The sequence below is a fragment of the Momordica charantia genome (assembly GCF_013281855.1).
Source record: "Momordica charantia cultivar OHB3-1 chromosome 10 unlocalized genomic scaffold, Mcharantia_2.0 BLBB01000010.1, whole genome shotgun sequence".
Taxonomy (NCBI): Eukaryota; Viridiplantae; Streptophyta; class Magnoliopsida; order Cucurbitales; family Cucurbitaceae; genus Momordica; species Momordica charantia.
Window position 1 is genome coordinate 99,533 of NW_028275158.1, and position 24,633 is coordinate 124,165.

Consider the following 24,633-nt stretch of genomic DNA (forward strand, 5'->3'; position numbering starts at 1 on the left):
TTATTTGTTTCTTTTTTTCTCTCCCTAAAATTTATTTTTATAAATTTTATTTTTCTTTCTAATCTATTCTTTCTTCCTTCCGAAAATTATATATTATTTTCTCATTAGTTCACTCTAACTTTTATTTATCTTTGTCTTTATTTATTTTCATTAAAAAATATATTTTGAATATTGTTTTTATCTCTATTTTCACTATAATTTTTCTTTTTCTTTCTAATTTCCTCTTTTTTCTTTTAACATATTTTACTCTCAACTTTATTCTCTTTCTCTAGAATTTTTCTCTTTTTGTCTTGAACTTTTATTCCACTAATTTTTTTCTACATTTTTTTATTTATCTCTCTAAAATTTATTTTTCAAAAGTTTATTTTCATCTCTCTAAATTTGCATTTTTATGTCTCTACATTATGTGACAAAAATTTGGGTCGGGTCCCCGCTCCAAGGATAAAAAATGCATGTCTCAATCTCGTCATCGATTCTATTTTTTAAAATAATTAATATATATTTTATTGATATATTAACAAAATTGTGAAAAAAAATAATAAATATTTTTTAAAACTAATTATTTATACTTGTAAATAATAATTCTAAAAATAATTAATATATATTTATTACATTTTTCATTTTTTAAATTCTACAAATAATGAAAATTAATTATACAACTAGTATTTTTCATTTTGTAAATTCTAAAAATAATTAAAATTAATTATACAACTAGTAATTTTTTCCGCGAATATCTCCATCCCCAAATAAGGATTCTTTAACCTAGATCTTGATTCCTGGACTGAAGAAAAGACAGTGGACTATAAATTTTCACAAACACGACAATCTCATTTCACAAGCAAAACAAGGAAAATTTTTCCAAGACTGAGTGGTTACAAAACAACTGCCAATTCTATTAACCATTTGCCTTTTCGATTTTTGTTTGGTTTAATTATTACTGATAAATTCCCCAACTGAAAGTGAAAAATACACAAAGTTTTCCCTGCAACAGTAGTGTGAGAGAACTTTCCCAAAGCAAGAGAATGAGAGAGGACATCCTCACTCTATCTCGCACTATTGTCATCCCTACTCTACATCGGATTTTCTCTCTCCAATATATATTTTAAATTTTATAACTTTTTAAGAACATATATGACACTAAAATGGTTACCAAACATGTTTGGTTTTCTATTTTTTAAAAACAAAAAAATAGTTATCAAACACACACATATATATAGTTTTTGTTTTCTAAAAATTAAAAGCACAAAATTAAAAAACCAAAAACCAAAAACATAAATCGTTATCAAATGGATCCTTAGCATTTGAGTTTTGCGTTTTGAGTTAGTCAAAACTTATAGAACCTTTGCAATTTTATGTTTCTTTGAGTTGCATGCCAAGAACATTCAAGTAGTATCGATCATCCTATTTCATAGCGTTGGACTTTTGAATCAAGGGATGTGTTCTTTTTGTCTCAAAAGCTTTGATCTTAAAGGGAAGGGATGTGTTCTTTTTGTCTCAAAAGCTTTGATCTTAAAGGGAATCTGTTTCAATTGAACGATTTGAGAGTTAATCTTGTGAATTAAGGGTTCATGTACTGTTCCTTTCTAATTCAATAGGGTTTCATGTCAGCTTTCTTAGCTTCCTTAATAAGAATAATTTTGAATGTGATTACTATTCATCTCTGTTATTTGTGCCCTCCATTTTTACATTTACTGCCATGTCATATTTTCATCTTTATTAATGAAATAGTTGTTTTGAAATAATTTTAAGAATTAAAGGTTGAAATGAAACTTTTCAAATAATAGAAAATTTGATCACAAAATTTAGGGTATATTGAAATTACTTATGTTGTCAACGTGTATCTTTGCATTTACATCATCACCCATCACATCCATATTTCCATTTTCTTTTAGTGAAAGATGGCATAATTTTAAATATTGAAGGTATAAAATGGAACATTTTAATGATACAGCATAATTGAACCATATCCTAAAGTTATTGGCATTTTGTATAATTTAATTAAAAAAAATTTAGTACAATATATAAGGATGATGATTTGAACTCACCATTAGTCGCATATAAGTGCCTAAAATAATTTATTACAACAGAACTCTAAAATAATTTATTAAATTTGGAAAACAAGTTTAACACTAAAATTCACTTTCACTTTTTGTTACAATTGGTAAGTTGATCCTCGAAACAAAAGTATTTAAAAAAAGAAACAGAAAATAAGTATATATATACATATACCTTGATAAAAGAATTGCCATATAACATATAATTGGGTAATAATCCGATTGAGTAGATAGATAACTTGATGAAATCAAACAATACAATAATATTTATAAAGAAAAAATAGCATCGAAAGTAGTTACAAGTGTGAATTAAACGAAAATTACAAAATAGTTTAATTTGCATAAGTAATGGGAGATTGAGTTAGGTGAGAAGTGTACTGGAGTTGCTAGAATTGGAAAAATATGAAACTTAATAGTGAAAGGTATGTGTTTAAGAGAATATATATTATTATTTATTTTGGGAAGTTGAATAAATAAAATAAAAAAAGAAAAAAAAAGAAAAAGAAGAGTTTGAAGTTAGTGGAGATTATTGTTGGTTAATGCGTAGAAGAGGGATGGCAAAAAAAGTGTTTGTTGTTTGAATGGTGAGATGTGGCGTGTGCGTCAGACAGTTGGTTAGAGTCAAAGAGGTCAAAGAAAAAGTGTGAGCGCGATACCAGTAAAAAAGTGAAATTGAAATTTAAATATATTGGAGGGCCGGAACCGGGTTCACTCACAAGTCACAACTCACTCACTCACTCGCTCACTCACTCACTCACAGTCTCTCCTTTATTTATTTAAGATTTGAAGGAGAGGAAATTGAAAGTTAAAACACCTCTCTCTTTCTCTTTCTCTTTCTCTTTCTCTCTCTCTTTCTCTGTGGTATTGTATGTGCAGTTAAAAGGGCAAGGCGAAGGCGAGGAAGGAGGGGGCTCATCGAAAGAAACATTCATCATCATCATCATCATCATCATCATCATCATCATCATCTAGGTTTATACGTATAGCCTACACCAGCGACTGTTGACTGTGACTGTGAGATTGTGAGGCTGTCCTCTCCCTCCCCAATATCCAATAATATCTTTTCTGGCCTCAACTCCAAGTTCACCCATGGGCGTGATCGTGAATAATAAGCTCCTTCATCATAATCTGTTCAATGCCTCTCGCCCCGTTCTGGCCATGTTGCTCGTCCAACTATTTGCCACCGGAATGCAACTTCTCAGCAAACTTATCCTCAATCAAGGCACCTTCATCTTTGCACTCATGGCCTACCGTCATGTCGTCGCCGCTCTCTGCGTTGCACCCTTTGCTTTCTTCTTCGACAGGTACCCCTAACCCTACGCTTCTTCTAATTCATCATATGTTTAATAATAATTATAGTGCCTTTTTATTAATTAATTAATTAATTAAATTTAATTTAATCAATCGCAATGCCCGCAACTGCAGAAGATCGCACGCAAACAAGTTCAGTTGGCAGGTTTTGTTTTGGCTCTTCCTCAGTGCCTTCACCGGGTACGACACTCATCCATCGCTTGCTTTTCTCATTTTATCCCCCACTCTCAACTCTCAACTCTCACCCTCAAACATAAAACAAAACAAAACAAAACAATATTATCATTATGTGTAGTGTATTCATACTCATATAAGGGAGTCATACCATCCTCAACCAATTTTAATTATTATTCTGTGCTCCTTTCCCTTTTTCCACTTACAGTTACACCACCTTCTGTCTTTGTCGTTTACTGTAATTTACACAATTTTCAAGGCCTTTATACATCTTCAATTTTGTTGACTCGTCCAAATTTATTCCATCTCAAAATTATGGTATTCTTTCATTCTAGCTACTTCCCTTATACCCATCATTAATATTATTTTATTTTCTATCCACTGTATATATAACAGTACGTATACTTTCTTCTCTAGAATCAAATTAATCATTTTGCTCGTGTGTGGTCTATCACATTCACGCCTACCTTTTCTAGATTTTGTATAAACCCATGGATGGAAGGAAAAGGGTAAGGGTTTCTACAAATTAAATAATAATGATCAGCACCATCGATATGAAGATCATCAGATGTGTGATGATGTGATTACCTGAAGCCTACTAATTAATAGCAAAACGTAAGTCCCGCGAATCTGAACCATTAGATAGTAGAGGAGAATATATATGGATGGGAAATGAAATGATCTGGTCTGGGCCGGGGGGGGGGGGGGGGGGGGTGTTTCTTTTACCCATTATTTTTGAGGTTCCCTTTCTCAGAGAGTGTCGTGCAGAATTTCGGCTACTAGATTAGATGCTTTATTTCATTTTTTTCTTTTCAAAAGAAGCATCAGATCATGAGAAACCAGAGGGCAATTATCTTTTATATGATCAAGAAATCGTAATTAAAATTATGTTGGGTAGGGTGTCATTCCCATTATTGTGTAATGTTAAATGTGCAATGCAGGATAACAGCGGCAATGGGAATGTACTACTATGGTCTTCGAGACACGACGGCTACTTATGCTACCAACTTCCTGAACTTGATTCCCGTAGTCACATTTGTCATCTCCTCCGTCCTTGGGTAATTACCTGCCTGGCCTCACCCTCTACTGTACTACTGTATTAAATATTAATTAATAATTATGGATGCATTGCACTGAATGGCGTTTACGTCAGATGGGAATTTATATATATATTTATTTATTCAAGACTAGGAAGAGAAATATAATATAGTTGTTTTTGGTGTGTACTACTAATTACACTGTAGGATGGAAAAGGTGAGTGTAAGGAGAAGAGCAGGGAAAGTAAAGATAGTGGGTGCAATTTTGTGTGTTGGGGGAGCATTAATTACGGTCTTTTACAAAGGAAAAGGATTCCACATTGGTCATCATGCTATTGCTGGCCACCGCGATGTCGCTGCTCCTGCTGTTATATTTAATGAGATCGAGGCTGACGCTGAGGCTCACTGGGGACGAGGCACCCTCCTGCTTCTTGGCAGCTGCTTCTGCTATGCGGCTTGGTTTGTCGTTCAAGTACGTAATGTTCTGTTCTGTTTTTGTTTTGTGTCGTGCTGGTGCTAGCTACATCCTCATTCAATTCTAATTAAACTCACCACCCATTTGTTCCTTCGGCATTGCCAATTGGCATAACATAACAGGTGAAGTTGCTCAAACTGTTTCCATCAAAGTACTTGGCTACCATGCTGACATGTGTCATAGCATGCATTCAGTCAACAGCGCTTGGATTGTGCTTGGACAGGAACAAGGCCGCTTGGACCTTGGGTTGGGATCTCCAACTTCTCACCATTTTGTACTCGGTATACCACATAATAGTATACAATTAATTAATACACACCATTACCTTATTATTAAATTAAAGCGTATTAATTCATTGATGCATGCATTCCTTTTTAAATTAAAACACAACTATAGTCTATAACTATGTGGGTATGCTAGTTGTTAACTATGTGCACTGCAGGGTGCACTGGCCACAGCAGCAACTTTTTGCTTAATGACATGGGCAATTTCAATCCAAGGACCCACTTTCCCACCCATGTTCAACCCGGTGACTCTAATTTTGGTGGCAATCTCAGAAGGCATCATACTTGGGGAGGAGATTAGAGTGGGCAAGTAGGGACATTTGCATGTCTTGTCTTGTTGTTGCCTGTTTGGTGTTGTGGTTGATGATGTTCATATATAATGTTTAGATTTAGAATTATAATTATATGGAATAAAATTAAATTGCAATAACTTGATTTGCAGCATAGTGGGGACGGCTGTGATGGTAGCGGGGCTCTACTGTTTTCTGTGGGGTAAGACAAAGGAGATGAAGAAATCGTCGCATCTCCCAAGAGCAGCAGCAGGTGCAGTGGAAGCGGCAACGGCAACTTCAGAACCTGCGCCGCTGCAGTCAGCAGCTGTAGTGCCCAGCGGTTCCCCCACTACAAATACTGTTTCTGTTGATGTATTAGAAGAGGCTGGTAGTGGCTGCAGCACAAGAAACCCTTGAAACCTACCTCTGCCCTTTCATTTTCTGTTGATTGCAACTCAAACATCCAATCCAACCAAAACCTCCGTTCGTCAGTTCCATATACCCATTTCAATCTAATCCCAATCCGTACGCATAATTGAAGCATTACCCACCATCCAACTCTATCGGTTAGTTTAGTTAATTACGTTGCCAAATTGAATAAATGTGTTTTGAATTACGAGTTTTAGGTTGTGTGCGGCTTCTGAAGAGGAGATATCAATTGCAATTTGCAAACCAAACAAACTTCGGTTAGCCTCAGCGGTGTATTGGCCATGATTAAGGGTGTTGGAAGGTGTTCAAAATCTTTCAAGCAACAATATATTTATCTGCAAACCATTTTTTTTTAATCGCCCATTAAATAACACTTTTTATAATCTACCACTCCGTTTTCCAAAGGTTATTAGGTACCTTCAAAACGCCTTTTATAGAAAAATAATAAGAAAATAGATTACTGAAAATTATATTTTTATCAAAGTGATGTAGGTTGTTTATTTAGACCATTGTACCTATGTTTTAGTCATTGTTTTGTCTCTTCATAAGCCTTTCCCAACCGATCCATATATACAACCATCTAAATCTCAGTACATATTATCGTTTCTTTTTCATTGGTTGGAGATCCACATTGACCATGATGAAGAATCTCCATTTTCAATGATACTTGGGTGGTAAGATTTTTTTGTTTTCTTTCTATTCTAAAATCAAGAACGGAAAGAACTTAGATGAGAGTTGTGCATCCCTCCCTTCTCTTTTGTTGACTTGATTTTGATTTTTGATGCCCAACATTATCTATTTGCTTGTAATTCAAAACAAAACATCTCGACATAAAAGTAAGGATGGGTGCCTTTAGTCTGTGATCTAAAAATAATGGATTTAATAAAAAGTAGAATTATATTCTATATTTTTGGCATTCTAAATATGGACGGAATAAAAACTCTAGAAAAAATCTCAAAATTTATGAAAATGGATGGAAATTGTTTGAATTAGTAAATAAACCTTTAATGATAGCTTAATTAGGCTATATTTGATCATTTTTAACCATGGTAAAAATATAAGAAACTTACTTATAGAAATGTCGATGGCGATAAAAATATCATAACAAAATAATGAAATATTGATGAAAATTATTTGAGTGAGTAAACTAAAGTTCAATGTTACTTAAATTATATATGTTTTATTGATAATTTATCATAACAAGCTACGAACTAATTATATATACGATGAATTTTATATGGTAAAGAAATGAATTCAAATTGAATGGAGGATTGATTTAGAAATATGTTTGAAAATTGTGTAAATTTAGATTTAAAATGGAAACTATTTAAAGTTAGATTAAAATAAAAAATAAATTGAATGGATTCGAAATAGTTTGAAAATTATGTATATTTAATGGGGAAAGTTGAATAAAAAAATGTTAAATTACCATTTTGGTCTCTATACTTTCTAGCCTTGTTAAATTTTAGCCCTCGTATTTTAAAAATATTCATTTTGGTCCCTGTACTTTAAACTTTGGTTCATTTTAGTTCTTGTATTTTGAAAATGTTCACTTTTGTAATAGGACTTCAAGGAAGAAAGTATAGGACCTCGACCTTTCCTAAACCCTATCTGTCGGATTGAGGCAAAAAAATATCTACAAAGACAATATTCAATAATTGAGAAAAAGCACATCCAAACTAATGGTATCAGCCTTGTTCGGCTGGGTAATGACTCGCAACTCCCCAGATTTGTTTGGTTTGGGAATCCATGAGCGGTACATCGAGAAAAACTAAAAGGTAGAGTGAAAGAGTGCCCTTTTCATTTTTTGCAATGTCCATTGGGGCGTTAGCTCCTTATAAATGGACTTCTGTCTCCCAAAGAGAATCCATTATTTTGACTAACTTACTTTTAAAAAGTGATCATTTGTCTTTTTTTGAAAATTTTTAACACAAATTTTATACCTGACGAAACTTAGTAAAAAGTAGTTGGTACTTTTGTAAATTCATATTATTATTATTATTATTATTTTGAACTACTTTTGGCAAAGCGCCTCAATGCCTCATTATTAAACTTAGTACTTAATAGAAGTTTGGGCCGCAGCAACCATCTCCCCTGCCCAATATGGGTCTCGGAAGTTGGGCCTTAGGACCGTCCGCTCGTGTTCGTTTCAAAATATATATCATAGTGGCCTTACCTCCCACTAAAAATTAATAGCTGCTTAACTTTTGAAAAAATATACACACACAAGGAGAACGGGGTGAGCGGGATCCTAATCTTCTGTGCCTCCAAATTGATGGACTAAAGAAAGAAAAGAAAGAAGGAGAAGAAATACAAATAGGTGGGCGTGGAACTTCGGCGTGTAGTTTGGGTATGTGATGTGTTGCCCCCAGTCCACAGATTTGAAATTGAGGCCCACCGCGTGACTGATTAAGCCCAAAACCATTTGCTCCCGCTGATGCCCTTTTGTTTTCAGAGTTGGGAAATGGGACCCACGATTCAATCATCCCAATCCCAACCCTTCTCTTTTCCACACTCCCAAATTCTCTAAATTTCTTCCACTTCATCCACCTCACCTCTTACAAATAAAATTACGAAAAACTATGTGTATGTGGATGTGGACGCAGATGTTACGAATATTTATATTTAAATTATTGGGTCTCTCAATTTTTCCTAATAAAACGAATAATCGTGTGCCACAAACAAAATAAGCAAATTGGAGTTGAGAAAGAGATATAGGGGAATCGGATTCGTAGAGCTATGTAGTCATACTCATATTTGGGAAACCACGATGGAATTTGATGTGTATTTGTATATGTAGGAAAAACTAAAACCATCAGATTTTTAATTTGGTAGAGGCTACAGTCAATGGCTAAAAATAAAAATAGGCACAATTTCCGGATTCTAAGAAGAAGGAGAAGGGACAAAGATAGTAGGCCAAGTCAGTACCTTTCGGCCATTAGTTGTAACTTTGAAGCAAAGATAGGCCCCTCCCCCCATTTTCGGTGTTAAATATTTGGCGAATCTAATGAATCCCACCCGACCAGGACCAAGAGGAGACCAAGAGAAGAGGTCCTTTTTCTCTCAAATATCACTTCTAAGTTTCAGTTTTCTTTTTAATTCTTTTATATATATCAATTATAAATAGGCATAGCCTAAGCTTGGGCCTGGGCGTTCCGCGAGAGATTGAGATAAGATTAAACGCGGGTGCTGGTGCTGGTGCTGGTGCTGCTGCTCCTGCTCCCCTCTCCTCTCCTCTCAGGCTCAGGCTCACCGCTTCCCCCTTCCTCTTCCGCTTCTGCCGGTTTTTTTACAGTTACTTTCTTCGCTGTCCAAATTTAATTATTTTGCCTAACCCTAACCCCCTCGCCTTTCCCTTCCCAATTCCAATTCACTTTTCATCTCTCTCTTTCTCTTTCTGGGGAAAGAAAAGTCTTTTCTCCTTCGTTGTGGTGAAAGAAAAGTCTCCTCTCTTTCATATCACGAATCGCGATCACCCCACTTGTCGTTTACGCCCATTATTTGATTCCAAGCAGGAAACCATTTTTTTAATATTTCTTCTACAGCATTTGCATTTCACGCTCCCGCTGGTTTTGTTATATAAGTAGATCGTACACTGGAGGGCCAGGAATCAAGAATGAGGAAGGAGAGAAGAAGAGATAAGAAGATGAAAGGAAGGATTTCAATGATTGGGAGCTACGCCATTGCTTCCTCCATTAAAGACCAGCATCATCAACGCCCTTGCATCACCTGCACTACCTTTAATATACTCGCTCCCATCTACAAGCGTCTCAACCAACAGGTTCCCCTCCATCCATCTTTCCCTTCAATTTTTATCTTTCTCCATTCCGATTCCCATTCATTTTCCATGAAAAAAACAGGATCCCAGTTGCCGTGAGAGCGATTACAGGACATACTGGCTAGCCAGAAATCAGAGGATACTCGATTGGCTCTTGTATGAGAAATCTTCCATTATCTGCCTTCAGGTTTCCATTTCTTTTCTAAGTCCATCTTTGTCTAATTCTTTCCGGGAAAACAAGGTCTCAAAACAATCGTTGATGTGTTTGTGTGTCCTTTTCTTTTCTTCTGTGGCCGTGAGCAGGAATTCTGGGTTGGAAACGAAGAACTTGTAAATATATACGAAAACCGACTAGCCAATGCCGGTTACCTCAGTTTCAAGCTTGCTCGGACCAATAACCGTGGTGATGGTACGTTTTTCTTTACCAATTCATTCCACCCCCTTTCCCTTCTTTCTTATACCAAGGATTGTTCGAGTGTACCAATCCAAATTCATTGTCCTTCAGAGTTCCTCGTCTTGGGTTTTCTCTTTTACTTCATGAATATTTGAGTCCACATTTAACACCAGGAATTGATGATTATGATGATTTGTGTATTGGTATTATGTTTATTAGCCGTGAAACCATTTTAAAGTGAAGTTGTTTGGATGTGAAACTACAGGTTTGTTGACTGCGGTGAATAAGGATTATTTTAAAGTGGTAAACTACCGAGAGCTGCTATTTAACGATTTTGGAGATCGCGTTGCTCAGCTATTGCATGTTGAATTAGCAGTTCCATTCTCACAGTGCCGGAACAATGATATCCGTCAGGAAATTCTCATTGTCAACACTCACTTGTTATTTCCTCACGATTCTAGTCTCTGTCTTGTCCGGTTGAATCAAGTAAGTTTGACTCACTGTCCTTGGATTCATGCAACTTCTTGCACTTTCCATTTCCAATTTTAATGATCTTAACCTTATTCTTTTCTCCAGGTATACAAAATCCTACAATATGTTGAATCTTATCAGAAAGAAAACAAACTCAATCCCATGCCCATCATACTTTGCGGGTAAACCTCATTCCCTGATCTTCATTCTTGTTCTTGTTTGCCCATCATCTTCTTCTTTTGTGGTAATTTCGAGATGGTTGTTTTGTTCTGTTTAGTGACTGGAACGGAAGCAAACGTGGGCATGTGTACAAGTTTCTAAGGTCGCAGGGGTTTGTATCCTCCTATGACACAGCTCATCAGTACACTGATGCAGATGCACGCAAGGTTAGCATCTTCAATTTTATTCCCTCATCCTCATCTAAAACTTAAAATTAATAGTCAACGTAGACTATTTTTCTAATCTTGGTTGTGGTTGTGGCTTTCATGTATGTAAACCAGTGGGTGAGTCACCGGAATCATCGGGGAAACATATGTGGGGTTGACTTCATTTGGCTTTTAAATCCTAATGGATACAGAAAATTGCTAAAAACTAGCTGGAGTGAAGCTGTTTTTGGCATGTTCAAGGTAACCACTTCTCCATTTCTGCCTGTTCTCCTCCCACACTAATTGCTGTGTCTTTCAAGTTTCAATTTATGAGCATACCTACGACTTATTTGTCTCGTACTATCATAATCATTTCCTTGTTTAAATTTTCAATTAGGATATATTATCTCTAGTACCTTGAGCATCAACCACTTGACTGCAGTTCTTCACTTTCCTTCATTATATTGCATGACGGACTTATGTTATCTGCTGGATTTGAAAACAGAGGGGACGTATGTGAATAATCAACTATTTAACAGCACTCTTCAGTTTCACTCGTCCAAAATTTATCACAAACACACTATTGACTATTGAGCCATGATATGAATTATTTAATTCTGCAATGCTATTTAATTGTAGTCCCTTGCTCTGCGGTGGCTACTTGAATTGTTTTATATCTGCATTTCTAATACAATCTTACCATTTTCAGTACCTACTTCGAAGAGCTTCACTTACAGAAGATGATGCATTTGCCTTTCTGCAGGCGGACAATGATGGTGACTATATAACCTACTCAGGTTTCTGTGAGGCACTTCGACAGGTATATAAGGCTTGGCTTGCTGATTTTGGGTTTGAAAATGTGGAACCTGTGTTGAATGTGATTGGGAGAAAGATCCTTGAATCGAAAAACTTATTTATGAATGCTTAATCATTTTGTTCAGCTCAATTTAACTGGGCATCCCCATGGGCTTAGCGTTGGAGAGATAGAGGACTTGTGGGTACAAGCAGATATTGATGGAAACGGCATTCTCGATTATAATGAATTTCAGGTAAATTTGTTGTCCTTTTGACACTGACATAAGGTAAAGTAGATAAAAAAAGTTGAAGAGCAATTGAGATTGATAGTAATGGGGTGGGTGTTTCGTGGTTTCTGACAGCAGAGAATTTGGAATTCTACGGGGAACGAGGAGAGGGATGGAAGAAGCAACGAGGTGGGGAGTGGTGGGGAGTCAAAGGAAAATCAGGAGCAAACGATTGGTTTCAGTGTTGAAAATGCGGTGCTGTTTCCTGCAGAAGTGGAGAAAGGAAGGTGGCCCGAGGACTACTCGCTTTCAGATCATGCACGACTCACTGTGGTGTTCGCACCCATAAGAATGCCCTGTTCACAGTTGATATCCTGACGCGGGCCTCGCCATTTTTCCTTTGCCACCCTCAACAGCTTTGCGTTGTTGAATCTCGCACCAGCACCAGCAGATGAAAACTTGGCGTCACCATTTTTGGGGATGGGGAGCATCCGCATCCACATCTACACACTACACTACAGTTGAATAAGTAAGAAAAGGATAGGAAAGAGCTGATTAAGTGTACAGACAGTTACAGTTACAGTTACAGTTACAGTTGCAGTTATATGGGTTTTAGAAATCGTGGCTTTTGTAATTTTAGTGCCGTATACATATAGGAGGCAGGAGCAACATTTGTACAGTAAATGAATTCATGGAAGTCCCGGATGGAGGAGCAGAGCATAGCATACCAGTACCATTACCATTATATGGTTATTACTGTAGAAATATATGCAAATGCAAATGGATGCTTAAAGGTGATGTTTTTAAAGAGACAAACAGTTGGCATTCCAATCCCTTCCTTAATGAACAAGGAAATCAAATATCGTTTCCCCAGTCCCAGTACCAGTCCCAGATTAAGCATAAAGGTGCTCCGCCAGCACCGCTCTGTCTTTTACATTCAAATACATTTGATTTTCCTTGGGAACCAAAAGTCGCTTCTTTGTCTGATTCTCTTCTGGGTAAATCGTAATTCATGGCACTGTCTTATTATGACAATTCTACCACAAGCCACTCCATTTGCTCACTCCCAACACCCAATTCCTTTTTCTTTTTATAAAATACCATAATAGAAGTACTGATTTTTGTATAAGCGAAAAATCAACGCTCAAAATGCACCATAGAAATGATTAAAGAATGAGGAATGTCTAAATATTGATTATAAATTAACTCTTGAAACTCTTCTGGTGCAAGTAGAATGTTTATTTCATTTTGTAAGTAGTTTTGGAAGAAAACTGATTAAAGTCGTGCACCCAAGTGATTTTCAGTAGTTTAATTATAATTGATATTGTAAAAAATATTTAATAAGAAGTTATTTTAATATTTGGTTCTATACTTTTAAAAGTAATTTTTTTTTTTTTTTTTTTGTAAAAAGGAAAAAGGAAAACATATGTTGAGAGGTGATTTTAGTACAACTGTAATTACTTTCTTTTACCACTTTCTAAAAACAATTGTATATCATTGTGTTAACATTATGACATGTTTGGAAGCTATAGTAATGGTTTTTTTTTTTTTTTCAAACAATACAGGAGGATCTTAAAAGATGCTAAGTTAAAAAATCATTCTCAAACATATCATTGATCTCTAGAAACAATTTAAACATAGGATACATGATTTACTTCGATATCACATGGGCATAAATGAAAGAAAATAATTGTGTTTTTGATACATTAAAATAGAGTTAAAATAAAGATGAGAATGATTTATTTCTAACTTTGAAGTCTAAGTACTTTATTTCTCTTTCAAAGTTAATTGTTTTTCTTTTGACTTTTGCTATCGCTGCTCGTAGATTTCATGGTCTATAAAAATAGCTTCAAAAGCTCTAAAGATGAAAGCAAATTTCATTTTCGACATAGAGATAAGTAGATAGAAAAATTCATAAGTCGGCCCAAAATGAAAGTCATACATACAACAAGGGAGGGGGTCCCACTTGCGTTTGTCCATTCCGAATTTCGTTTTTTTCCCTTTTTCTTTTTAAATAAATATTCTGTCCTTGTATGAACTATGCAGCTGTGCGTGTTTTTACTTTTGTTTGTAAACTCATTTCCTCTGTTCCACTTTTCTGTGTTCACACTCTCAAGTCTCCAGTGTAAATTCTCATAATTTGAAAGAAAAAATAATCATAATCATATTTTCATCAAATTATTTATTCATAATTGTTTATTTCATTGTTTCTAAAAAGGAAAAAGATCGGGAAAGTTACTATTTTATACGTTCAAAGAGAAATTCAGAAAGAAATGTTACTTAAATTGGATCTGAAAGGAATAAACAAAAAGTAATTTTTATTATATATTTTTGGCTTTAGTAATGAGATAACTAAAGTCTAAAATATATAGATATATTATAAACTATTGTTTCTTTAAAGAGCGAAACTGAACCAAACCCCACTACGCCCATCAATCACCATCTTCTTTCGACGATATCCACTGTGAATTGTGATACCTCAAATTATTCCCTTAAAACTAATTCCCACCCAGAATAACCCTACTTCCACCTTTTCTTTTCTCTTTTATTTTATAAATAAAAATAGATTTCAGCGTCATTTAACTAACACTAACAATTGTTTGCCTTTTATGAATCTTGTAATTCCAAATAAAATACTAAATCTCAAATTACTTTTCATAATTAATTTTTTAAATATTAATTATGAAAAGTAATATCTGATGAATGTAATTGAGACTTTAAATTTGGAATTGAGATGCAAAAGGCAAACTAAATTTTAGTTGGACCAAATTTAATTTACATAAACAATAAACTAGCTTGTTAAAAAAGAAAAAAAGAATTAATTCAGCCTCGTGCACAGTGCACGCCTACGACTCTCGCTTGGCCTACAATTAAAAAAGAAAAATCTGGAGACATCAACTTTACCTTTTCTTTCTATCTCTCCTCTTTACGGGAGATTTACGAAATTGCTAGCATTAAAGTTAAATTAAATAATCAAAATAGATTTGATTCGACAGAAATGATTTTAACGTTTAAAATTTTATAATACGATTCTCTTTTACAATATTTGCAAGATTCCTCACCAGTTCGCCTCAACATCTTTCCTTCTTTTTCTCCCACAAAATTTGTACGAGTGAATAATATTTACCCTGTTATCCCATCTACAGTAGATGTGGCTAAACCATGCTTAAATTAGGTTGGTGATTAAATTTACAACTCCAAAATGTCAAAATATAAAACGTTTTACACTTTAGGAGCCGTTTGTTTCATTGGAACGTAAATGACTCAAATTTCATATGTATTGAATATTAGATGCTTGGCATTTTGTATAGCAATAATAGAAAAATGTATAAAAATGTTGGTAATATTAGATAGCTATTTTATAGTAAAATATGTAGGAATAAGGATTTAAACTGGTTCCTTTGAAAATAGATTACAAACATAAATAAGTTTTGGAGACCAAAAACTATACTTTAACCCAACCCAATATGTCTTTGGAGTTCAATAGATTTTGAAAAAAGATAATAAAAAAAATGTCATTTCTTTAACCTATTTTTTAATTAGTTTCTGTCACTGATGTAATCTTCTTTTTTTCACACCGTATTTAATAGATTTTTTGTTCATTCAATTTTAAACTAGTGAATTGTTTATATTCTCCATTTTATTATAATAGAAAGTACATCAATTGAGTATATCACACTGATATATTAAATATAAGATATATTTAAGGTACATCGATGTTATATCTAACATATATCATGACTATATCAGTGATAAATTAATAAATGGTAAATCATATAACCATATAAGAAGTTATATAAATGGTATATCAGTTCTATATACCAATAATTCCAACATGCAGTTACATGTTATATATACCAACAACATGTAATCACATCAATTGTTTATTTTAAACCAAAACTTCGATCTCAAAAACAATTTTTTTTTTATGGAACATGATATAATCATATCAAAAGTATATATATCAATACACATGTATCATAGCTATATCAGAAATATATCACTGGTAAATTGGAATACGTCAACTACATATCAAACATATATCAATAGTAAATCAATGATAAATCATATATCAGTGGTAAATCTCATATTAGAAGTTATATGAGTAGATGAATTAATAGTAAATCATATAATCACATAAGAAGTTATATCAATAGATATCATAGTTATATCAAAAGTAAATCAATTGTATATTAAATGTGTTTCAAATATATATTAAACATATATGTAGTGGTAAATCAATCAATAATAAATATATAATCATATAAGAAGTTATATTAGTAGATATCATGGTTATATTAGAGGTATACCAATGGTAAATTAGATACATATCAAGTATATATCACAAATATATCAATGTTATATCAATGGTAAATTATATAATCATATAATAAGTTATATCGGCAGATATCATAGTTATATCAGAAGTATATTACTTGTATATCAATGATAAATTAAAAGTATATCAAACATATATATAAGTGGAAATCGAAGGGAAATCGAAACGTAGGGTTTTCTAGCACATTTTGGGCTTAAATAGTAAAAACTAAAAGGGAAATTTGAGTGGATGACTAAATTTTGCCACCTGTTTTAAAAAATGTCTATTAGTTTTAAATTTTGCACAAATGGCTAAAGGGTATTTTAGAAGTTTTATAACGTAGTTTTTCAACAATACCATTTTCTATGTCTTTTTGGCTTTTTCTTATATTCAACCACCTAACAAACTTTGTTTTGAATTCAAAATGTTTTTCCAGGGATTTCAAGTTAATTATTTTAATTATTTTGTTTTGTATTTCAGTTAATTTAAACAATTTGTGTACAACGATTCATCTCTCATCTCATCGTTATGTAATTGTTGTATCTTCTTAATGTATATATACATATTGGCATCAATTGGTATATATACCTAACCACCAACGAGTATATGCTGTCACAGGTTATTTGTATTCTTGTTTTCCTATTTCTTTATCATTTAATAAATCATCTACAACAAAAGTAAATTAAAAAAAAATCAAAGACTAACAATCCATAAATCAAAACGATTAGAAAAATAGGTGATGCCTCTTAAATTTGTAGCCTTTGGGCGTGTATCGTCATCAGATTCAGTTTCTTAAACTTCTTTTGACGATGAGTTATTTTTCTTATGTTCATCGGTGGATTCATTATTCACTCTTTCATTCTCTTAATTAGACTTTGTATCGTCCTTTAAAATATTAGAAAATTTATCAAAATTAAAAGGTTAATAAATGTATATACCAACTAAAGAAAAATCAAAATTAGAATTCAATACACGTATATATTACCATGAAACTCAATTATGTCAATACATGTATATACCAATTCAAGAATTAACAAAATACAAAAGTCAATACATGTATATACAACTATACAACTCAAATATCATAAGAAGAATGTCAATATATGTATATACCAATAATTACCTCACTAACACGTTCGTCCTCAACTATCTTGAAACCCTTTCATTTTCCTGTAGCTCAGTGAATCTAATTTGTAAATATTACTGTAAAAATTAACAAACAAGAAATATATAAACTACTGCACCTATACATATTTTTCACTTTCTAAGTTGATTTTGCACGATTCCTTTGAACGTCATGTTATACCAATAGCTTTTAATCATTGTTGAGATGTTCCTCCTCTAACTTTAACCATATCTATAGATTCTATTTAGAATTTAAGCTATATAAATATAGTAAGTCTGTTGCAGTTGTAGATATATAGTTCTCAGATCTAATTATAAACAAAAGACACGTGTCGGTCCCACACTAGTATTTTTTTAAATACCCTAAAATATAGGAAAACCAAAACTATCTTTTTAAATACCCCTAAAATACGCAAAATCTGAACAAAGGGTCTTACCTCCCTCTTGCTAGAAGATGGGAGTTGGGCGGCAAATTGAAAACATATCGAAGCGGCAGTAGGTGGATCTGGTCTGGGGTGGTCGGCGGATCGTATTGGCCTTGGGCGGATCTGGTCGGGTGGCGGGATGGTAGATTTGGTTTGGGACATGGCGTCTCAAGCAAATATGGTACGTGTTGCGACCAACAGGGAGGGTGGCAGCGGTTGGGTGCGGAGGCGATATGTCTGGTTTTGGTTCGTGGACGGCGGCGTGAAGGTGAGCGACGCACGGATCTGCTTCGTGAGGTGAGCAGCAAGACAGGATGGTGGCCTTGAAGGTGAGTGGCGGGATGGCGGCTTGCGGATCTGCTTCGTGAGGAAGATGATGTATGTGGAGCGCATGAAGTTACGTGACACCAAAAGGTAGGAAGAAGGTGGGACTCCTAAAACCCCTAACTCAAGTCAAAGGTGATAACTAAATTTTATCATTTACCTAGTAATAATCTTATTTATCCCCTTATTTTGGGATTTTATAGAGGTAAATTTTAAAATCTACCCAACACATTTTTAATATTTTTTCTTAAATCAACTCTCAAATTATGATTATCAATTTTAAATTAGATTTAAGCTAATTATTTAAATTTGATTCATTTGACTATGATTTCGTAAAATGAAGGCCCGTTGTTTTTGCTATTATTTAAAATCTTAAATCCCTAAAATTATATTTTAGAATTTAACGGAAAAAATCAATTAACCATTATTACACTATTTCATAAGTTTGAACATTTTTTAAAACGGATTATTAATTTTAGTCATTCTTGCAATTGCCCCAGACTAAAAAGCTACTGATTTGTTGCGGGCTAGAGATAATAAGAAGTCTAAGCCCAAATCTTATATTTTGGTAATCTAATTTTGTTAAAACATTTTTTTAGATAGATAAATATGGTCAATTCATTTAATATTTTTTATGATATATTTATAACTGACTACAATTTTAGTAATATTTTATAAATAATATGAATATTATTAACAATATTTGATAAATTAGGGAGAAACAAAAAAGGAGATACTATAGTACCTTTTATATACTATATAGCTATAAATGAATGAATTTTGAAAAATGACACCTTTTATATACTATATAGATGTAGATTGATGGATAAGATAAATGAATGAATTTTGAAAATATAGTAAAGAAGATTATAGCCCACTTAAGATAATTTAAGGCTTGAGGTAAAAAAATTATATTCTGTTTTAATTTATTAACAAAATTTATATTTATTATAATTTTATATCTATTGATCGTATATCTGATCAATATTTATTTTAATTGTGTTTTTGAATTCATCCAAAAGTTGATTTTTTGTCGAGATGTTGTCCTCACATATATACCTATCATCTTCTTCTTTAATCAATATAAATCAAACAGTTCGTATCTTAAACGAATAACGATAATGTAATTTAGATAGATATTAATGATTGAAAGAGGGAATGATATATAATGGATAAAGAATAGCATTTCAAATGTGAACTAGAGATCGCATTTTCATTGCTATCTAAATAGAATCTCAATTTTCTTATGAATATACCAAACAACTTTAATTTGCTATAAAGTCTGGATTCTAATCCAACAAACTCTAGTTTTTTCTAAGTATAGACGAGGCCGAAGAAAAAACAAACAAAATAACTCCATCCAATCCAAAGCGCCAAACATAAACATAATTGTCATTTTTTTCTCAAATTTTAAAACAGACAAAATATAAACTTCATGTTTTGAAGAATTGGAAATAGATAAGAACAACAAAACCAAATCAAAGTGTTTTATTCCAACATTTATCCAAAATCTAAAAACACACTTCTTAATTATAAATAATAAAAACTTATATATTTTTAAAAAAGAAACTAAAATCAACAAACAAGAATCTATCTAAACTATCCCTAAATAATACATAATGCACTACAAATTTTACTCCATCATTTAACCAACTAGTAAAATTCTCTGTAGTTGAATCAAAATGGGTCATTTAATTTTTCACAAATTCATACCTAATAGTTGATCGATGGTGAAGCACGATTTATATGTTCAATACTCTTGATGTATAAATTTGACCAGATCTGTCAAATTTGTAGAATAAAAGGGATCAACGAGACATGCAAAACAAAAAAAAGCATTAAAGATTAGTGTAAGTCAGAATCGAAGTAATCGAATAGGAAGAATAAAGTGTTTTTTCATAGTAAATAGTGGAGGTTTGTAACATACCATATTTTCCTTCTATTTACGAGGAAAAACCTAATACCCTACGAGAATCTAGAGACAATCGAGATATTTTTCCTTTGGAATTTGAATGGCAGAAAAATAGAAATTTTTTCATCCATAACAAATAAAAAATGAATCATAACTTCAGGTTGGAGAGACATTCATTCAATTTGAATGGTAAAATTTTAAGTTATTTAAAAAAAAGATAAAATGAAATTTGATGAATTAAAGAATAGATTATTGGCAAGACGATGCAATGGGTTTGCGTCAATATTATTGTAATTGGAGAAAACAAAATAGTTGAATTGTATTCGTGAAGAGAAAGAGAAGAGAAGGCGCGATGGCGACGAGGAGGAGTAAGGAGTGTAAGTTCGTGGCAATTTCTCTGATTGGACCCGGAAAGTGACACTGACGTATCGCTTTTCTCACTACGTGTCAATCTCTTATTTGTGAGCCTGCGACATCTTACTTTTGCTTTTCCCATTCTAACCCTCGCGCTCGCTACATTCAAGAATGGCAGAGATGTTATTTTAGTAAAAGGCCAGGGGTAATAGAACACAGTGTATGCAAAACGCGTTTTTGATTTTGTCATTAGAAAAACCAAAACCAAAACAGGGAAAAGAAAAGAAAAGAAAAGAAAAGAAAGTAAAAGAGACCGCCCATATAAAAGTGCGTTCTTCCTTTCACGGTTCTTCTTCATTTTCATTCTCTCTCAAAACTCAAAAAGTAAATCGCACTCTCTGATGCCTGAGGCCTGAGCCTGAGCGAGCTTTTGACCCTTTTTTTTTTTTTTTTTTTTCTATCAAAGAAAGGATTAGGAAGAAAGAATCTCTCCCCCCTGCCCCGATTACTTCTCCTTCTTCATCTTTCCCCATCCACTCTGCCTTTCTCCTTCGAGTTGTTTCGCCATGGCCGTTTTAACCTTGAATTCCCTGCCGCTCGGCTTCCGATTCAGACCCACCGACGAGGAGCTCATCGACTACTACCTCCGCTCCAAGATCAATGGAAACCACGACGATGTCAGCGTTATACGTGAAATCGATGTCTGTAAATGGGAGCCCTGGGATCTTCCTGGTACCCTCTCTGCCTTCCCCAATTTTCCTTTCTTTCTTTTACGTCTTATCACTCACATATCTCTCTTCACCTGCTCTTTACGGACATCTCGAATATGATTTCATTCTATTCCATTTTCGCTTCTCACTCTCTCTTCCTCCATCGACTTATCCCTAGTTTCTGTATCGCTTCAACTGACTCGACTGTTTTGATTAGCTCTACCCGATCACCTTTTATTTTATCACCCCTATCCGGAGTTTGATTTTTCTAACAACATGTTTTCCCCCCCCCCTCCTATTTTGTTGGGCGCAGATCTATCGATTATAAAGACGAAAGATCCGGAGTGGTTCTTCTTTTGTCCACAGGACAGGAAGTACCCCAACGGCTACCGCTTGAAGAGAGCTACCACTGCTGGCTACTGGAAGGCAACGGGTAAGGATCGCAAAATCAAGTCTGGAACTAAGTTGATTGGGATGAAGAAGACATTGGTCTTCTACACCGGTCGTGCTCCCAAGGGAAAGAGAACCAATTGGGTTGTCCATGAGTATCGTACTACTCTTAAGGAACTTGATGGCACTAACCCTGGGCAGGTATGATTTTCTTCTAGTTCCTCCTTTTCGCTAGCCGCCCGAATTCATGATTACGATTCTGTCTTATTAGTCTAGTCCTCAACGGTGACATTTAAGATCCTCATACAGTTGCTTGGAACGATTTCTATCTCTCTTTCCTGCATTCAGAATCCGTGATGGACGATTTCATTTAGTCAGAGAAATTCAATATTTGTTTCTGTTGAACCGCTACTTAATAGTGTCTAAACTTCTCACTATGTTAACATTGGGGTTTTCTTCCAGCTTATTCTTTGCAGCATCTTATATTTATATTCAAAATCCCTACTGACAAACATTCCGATATATTGTCTATTTGTTACTTGAGAATACACTTCGAGAATTCTTCAACTTCTTCTTCTGTACAACTAAGTTCGTCCTTTATATTTATCAGTTCTTAGTGTTCAGCGTTCCCGTGAAGTCTATTTTTTGAATATTCGAATGTTCCTGTTTCAATACTTATTAAGGTGTTGTTTCTGTTGTTCCAGACTGCCTTTGTCCTCTGTCGTCTGTTTAAGAAGCAGGATGAGAGTATTGAAGAGTCTAATGGCGATGAAGCTGAAGCTGCTATTTCATCTCCTACCACAGCTGAATCATCTCCTGTAGATACCAATTTAGAGCCAATACTACCTTCAGTTTCTCCTTCACTGCAAAGACTGCCTGAAAATTCTGATGGAGTGCTATCTGAAATAGTAGAACCTACTGATGGTTCAGCTGAAATTCATGGTTTTGAACAACATAATGCAGCAGTAAGAGATTTGCTTATTCTTTTCTTTCTTATTATAAGAATTTGTGCATAATCTAAATTGTGTCAGAGTCTACTTGTTGCAGATGGATCCCCATCCAGATGAAGAGTGGAAAAGGTTCTGCAATTTCGAGGACGAAACACTTGACAGCAAACTATTTTCCCCATTGCACTTGCAGATGCAAGCAGAGCTAGGATCGTCTGGCATATACTACTCTGATAGCAATTACCTGAACTGTGGAGCTAATGCAGGGCATATACAGAGTGGGACAAAGGAGTCGGATGCCTATATCTCGCAGTTCATAGAATCTGTCCTGAATAGTTCGGAAGATTATTCATTTGAAGACTTTCAGCAAGAAACCATGTCCCAAAGTGAGTTTCTGGATAATACAGTGGCTAGCTCAGACAATGGATTTTATGGCGAAGTGGAGGCTGAAAATGCTAAAGCTGTGGTTAGTGAAACCTTTCTTGCAGGCTTTTTCTTTTAAAATATAATCTTACATGTTCACTCAATGGTTTCTGTTTTTGTTTTGAATAAGTTCCTTGTTAATTTATTGTCTCTAAGCAGGTTATGCCAGACTTTGAAAGCTCACTTTATCTGGAGGATATCGAAAGAAAGACTCCTATTATTGATCATATGAAAATTGCACCAACAGAACAAGGTGCTGCTCCTCTCTCTTCTCACAATAATGTCAACGAGCCTACGACATATCTTCTTAAAATAATCTTGCATGCTAAATGTTTCTGGCAGGTCATTTTTACAACCTATCAGGTAGCCTTCAGGAATCATGCAATAAATTGTCTGCCGTTGGAAGTACTGAAGCTGCAACTGGCATTAGTAGAAGAAGCCGCTGGTCAAGAAGTCAGCAGCCACCGAATGAGTTTTCTACATATCAGGGGACTGCAATTAGAAGGTTACGTCTGCAACGCAAACTTCAAGTGCCATCCTCACGCTCTAGTAATATGTCTAGTGACTCTGGTGGCCGACAGGGGGATGATGACCCCCCATCATTCTCAAGCGAGGTAAAGTAGTAGTTCATCAAGTAAAATGCAACTTGGAACCATTACTATAATATCATGCTGAAAATTTATATACGGTTATTGCCACGCAGTTGAAAGAAGCTTCAGAAAACCAACAGACTATTGGAGGTGGTTCTGCCTGTAATGGTGATTCCGTGGTGGCCACGGTTGATGTTGTGAAACAGAAGGACCAGATGATGCCAGTTGCAGAGCCAGGCATGAGCAGTAGTAAAGCCTCCCAGGAAGCCAGTGCGAAGTCAGCAGTCACAAGCTATGGCTCAAAAATTGACTTCTTAACGGGCAAAAGAAGATTGGTGAAGGCGCTGCCACCCTCAATCCTTTCCTACGTTTCTGTAGTTAGGCTTGTAGTTGTAGTATTGTCCATAATTTTTATTAGCATCTGGAAGTGCTCTAACCGTAACCAGCGCAGCTACCTTTTCTCTCTCTTCTGTTAGCCTCCATAGTTTTTTATGCCCTTTATGGGGGGTTACAGAAAAAAAAGAAAGGTTTTTGGAAATAACAGCTTAGGATTGTGAGGTATAATATGTATGTCGTCAACGTCAATATTTAGTTTGGGCCTTGTGTATGTACTATGTACGCCCTCAGCTTCAGGAGTCCCATGTTCTTGTATAAAACAGCTTCACTGTTCATCTCCTTTTTCTTAAGGTGTTTTATGTATATGTTTTGAAATGTAGTCGAGTTCACTAGATCCTAGCCTTTTATTCTACAGCTGACAATTACTTCAAGAATTGGTGTTGATCTAACATTGTGGATGGAATCACAATGCTATATTTCTGAACCCAGATTATAGAATAGAAGTTTCTATAGCTGCGGGAATTTCGTTAATAGAAACAAGGCTGGATGCCCGTAAAGTTGATTTTTGCAACTACATATACAATTTTACAACAGTTAACATTGAACTCTTAGACCTTTTTTGATCCAATCAATGCAATTCAACTTCACCAGTGTCCCATTTCTAGTCATACAATTTCATGTTGATACGAGTGAATTTCCATCCGTGTTGCACC

General features: G+C 34.5%; 3 protein-coding genes across 7 annotated transcripts; all 3 read left to right on the forward strand.

Moving 5' to 3' along the window:
* The first annotated feature begins 2,844 nt into the window (after positions 1-2,844).
* On the forward strand, positions 2,845-6,952 carry LOC111011392 (WAT1-related protein At1g43650). Of its 2 annotated transcripts, none has more exons than XM_022285120.2 (7): positions 2,845-3,358; positions 3,483-3,545; positions 4,481-4,597; positions 4,784-5,048; positions 5,174-5,332; positions 5,494-5,645; positions 5,778-6,952. In XM_022285120.2, the coding sequence occupies exons 1-7, from the start codon at positions 3,144-3,146 to the stop codon at positions 6,022-6,024; spliced, it is 1,218 nt and encodes a 405-aa protein (XP_022140812.1). In that variant the 5' UTR covers positions 2,845-3,143; the 3' UTR covers positions 6,025-6,952. The 2 variants fall into 2 exon arrangements, with proteins under 2 accessions (XP_022140812.1, XP_022140811.1); XM_022285119.2 differs by having other exon boundaries at positions 2,846-3,358; positions 3,480-3,545.
* A 2,117-nt stretch (positions 6,953-9,069) lies between these two features.
* On the forward strand, positions 9,070-13,036 carry LOC111011664 (Calcium-binding endonuclease/exonuclease/phosphatase family). Of its 3 annotated transcripts, none has more exons than XM_022285518.2 (10): positions 9,070-9,817; positions 9,897-10,001; positions 10,118-10,223; positions 10,474-10,694; positions 10,785-10,861; positions 10,957-11,065; positions 11,180-11,305; positions 11,808-11,864; positions 11,986-12,093; positions 12,202-13,036. In XM_022285518.2, exons 1-10 carry the CDS (start codon positions 9,653-9,655, stop codon positions 12,442-12,444), a joined length of 1,317 nt encoding a protein of 438 aa, XP_022141210.1. In that variant the 5' UTR covers positions 9,070-9,652; the 3' UTR covers positions 12,445-13,036. The 3 variants fall into 3 exon arrangements, with proteins under 3 accessions (XP_022141210.1, XP_022141208.1, XP_022141209.1); XM_022285516.2 differs by having other exon boundaries at positions 9,074-9,817; positions 11,754-11,864; XM_022285517.2 differs by having other exon boundaries at positions 9,075-9,817; positions 11,754-11,864; positions 12,205-13,036.
* Positions 13,037-20,866: 7,830 nt separating this feature from the next.
* On the forward strand, positions 20,867-24,312 carry LOC111011527 (protein NTM1-like 9). Of its 2 annotated transcripts, none has more exons than XM_088118680.1 (7): positions 20,867-21,256; positions 21,548-21,825; positions 22,329-22,589; positions 22,672-23,037; positions 23,151-23,247; positions 23,337-23,608; positions 23,698-24,312. In XM_088118680.1, exons 1-7 carry the CDS (start codon positions 21,091-21,093, stop codon positions 24,058-24,060), a joined length of 1,803 nt encoding a protein of 600 aa, XP_087974806.1. In that variant the 5' UTR covers positions 20,867-21,090; the 3' UTR covers positions 24,061-24,312. The 2 variants fall into 2 exon arrangements, with proteins under 2 accessions (XP_087974806.1, XP_022141019.1); XM_022285327.2 differs by having other exon boundaries at positions 20,869-21,256; positions 23,154-23,247.
* The last annotated feature ends 321 nt before the right edge of the window (positions 24,313-24,633 follow it).

Coding starts and splice junctions, on each gene's coding strand:
- LOC111011392 (XM_022285119.2), top strand. CDS start 3,144: ATGGGCGTGATCGTGAATAATAAGCTCCTTCATCATAATCTGTTCAAT. Junction 3,359..3,479: donor TTTGCTTTCTTCTTCGACAG/GTACCCCTAACC, acceptor CCGCAACTGCAG/AAGATCGCACGCAAACAAGT. Junction 5,049..5,173: donor CGGCTTGGTTTGTCGTTCAA/GTACGTAATGTT, acceptor ATAACATAACAG/GTGAAGTTGCTCAAACTGTT.
- LOC111011664 (XM_022285516.2), top strand. CDS start 9,653: ATGAGGAAGGAGAGAAGAAGAGATAAGAAGATGAAAGGAAGGATTTCA. Junction 10,002..10,117: donor CTTCCATTATCTGCCTTCAG/GTTTCCATTTCT, acceptor GGCCGTGAGCAG/GAATTCTGGGTTGGAAACGA. Junction 11,306..11,753: donor CTGTTTTTGGCATGTTCAAG/GTAACCACTTCT, acceptor TACCATTTTCAG/TACCTACTTCGAAGAGCTTC.
- LOC111011527 (XM_088118680.1), top strand. CDS start 21,091: ATGGCCGTTTTAACCTTGAATTCCCTGCCGCTCGGCTTCCGATTCAGA. Junction 21,826..22,328: donor ATGGCACTAACCCTGGGCAG/GTATGATTTTCT, acceptor CTGTTGTTCCAG/ACTGCCTTTGTCCTCTGTCG. Junction 22,590..22,671: donor TTGAACAACATAATGCAGCA/GTAAGAGATTTG, acceptor TACTTGTTGCAG/ATGGATCCCCATCCAGATGA.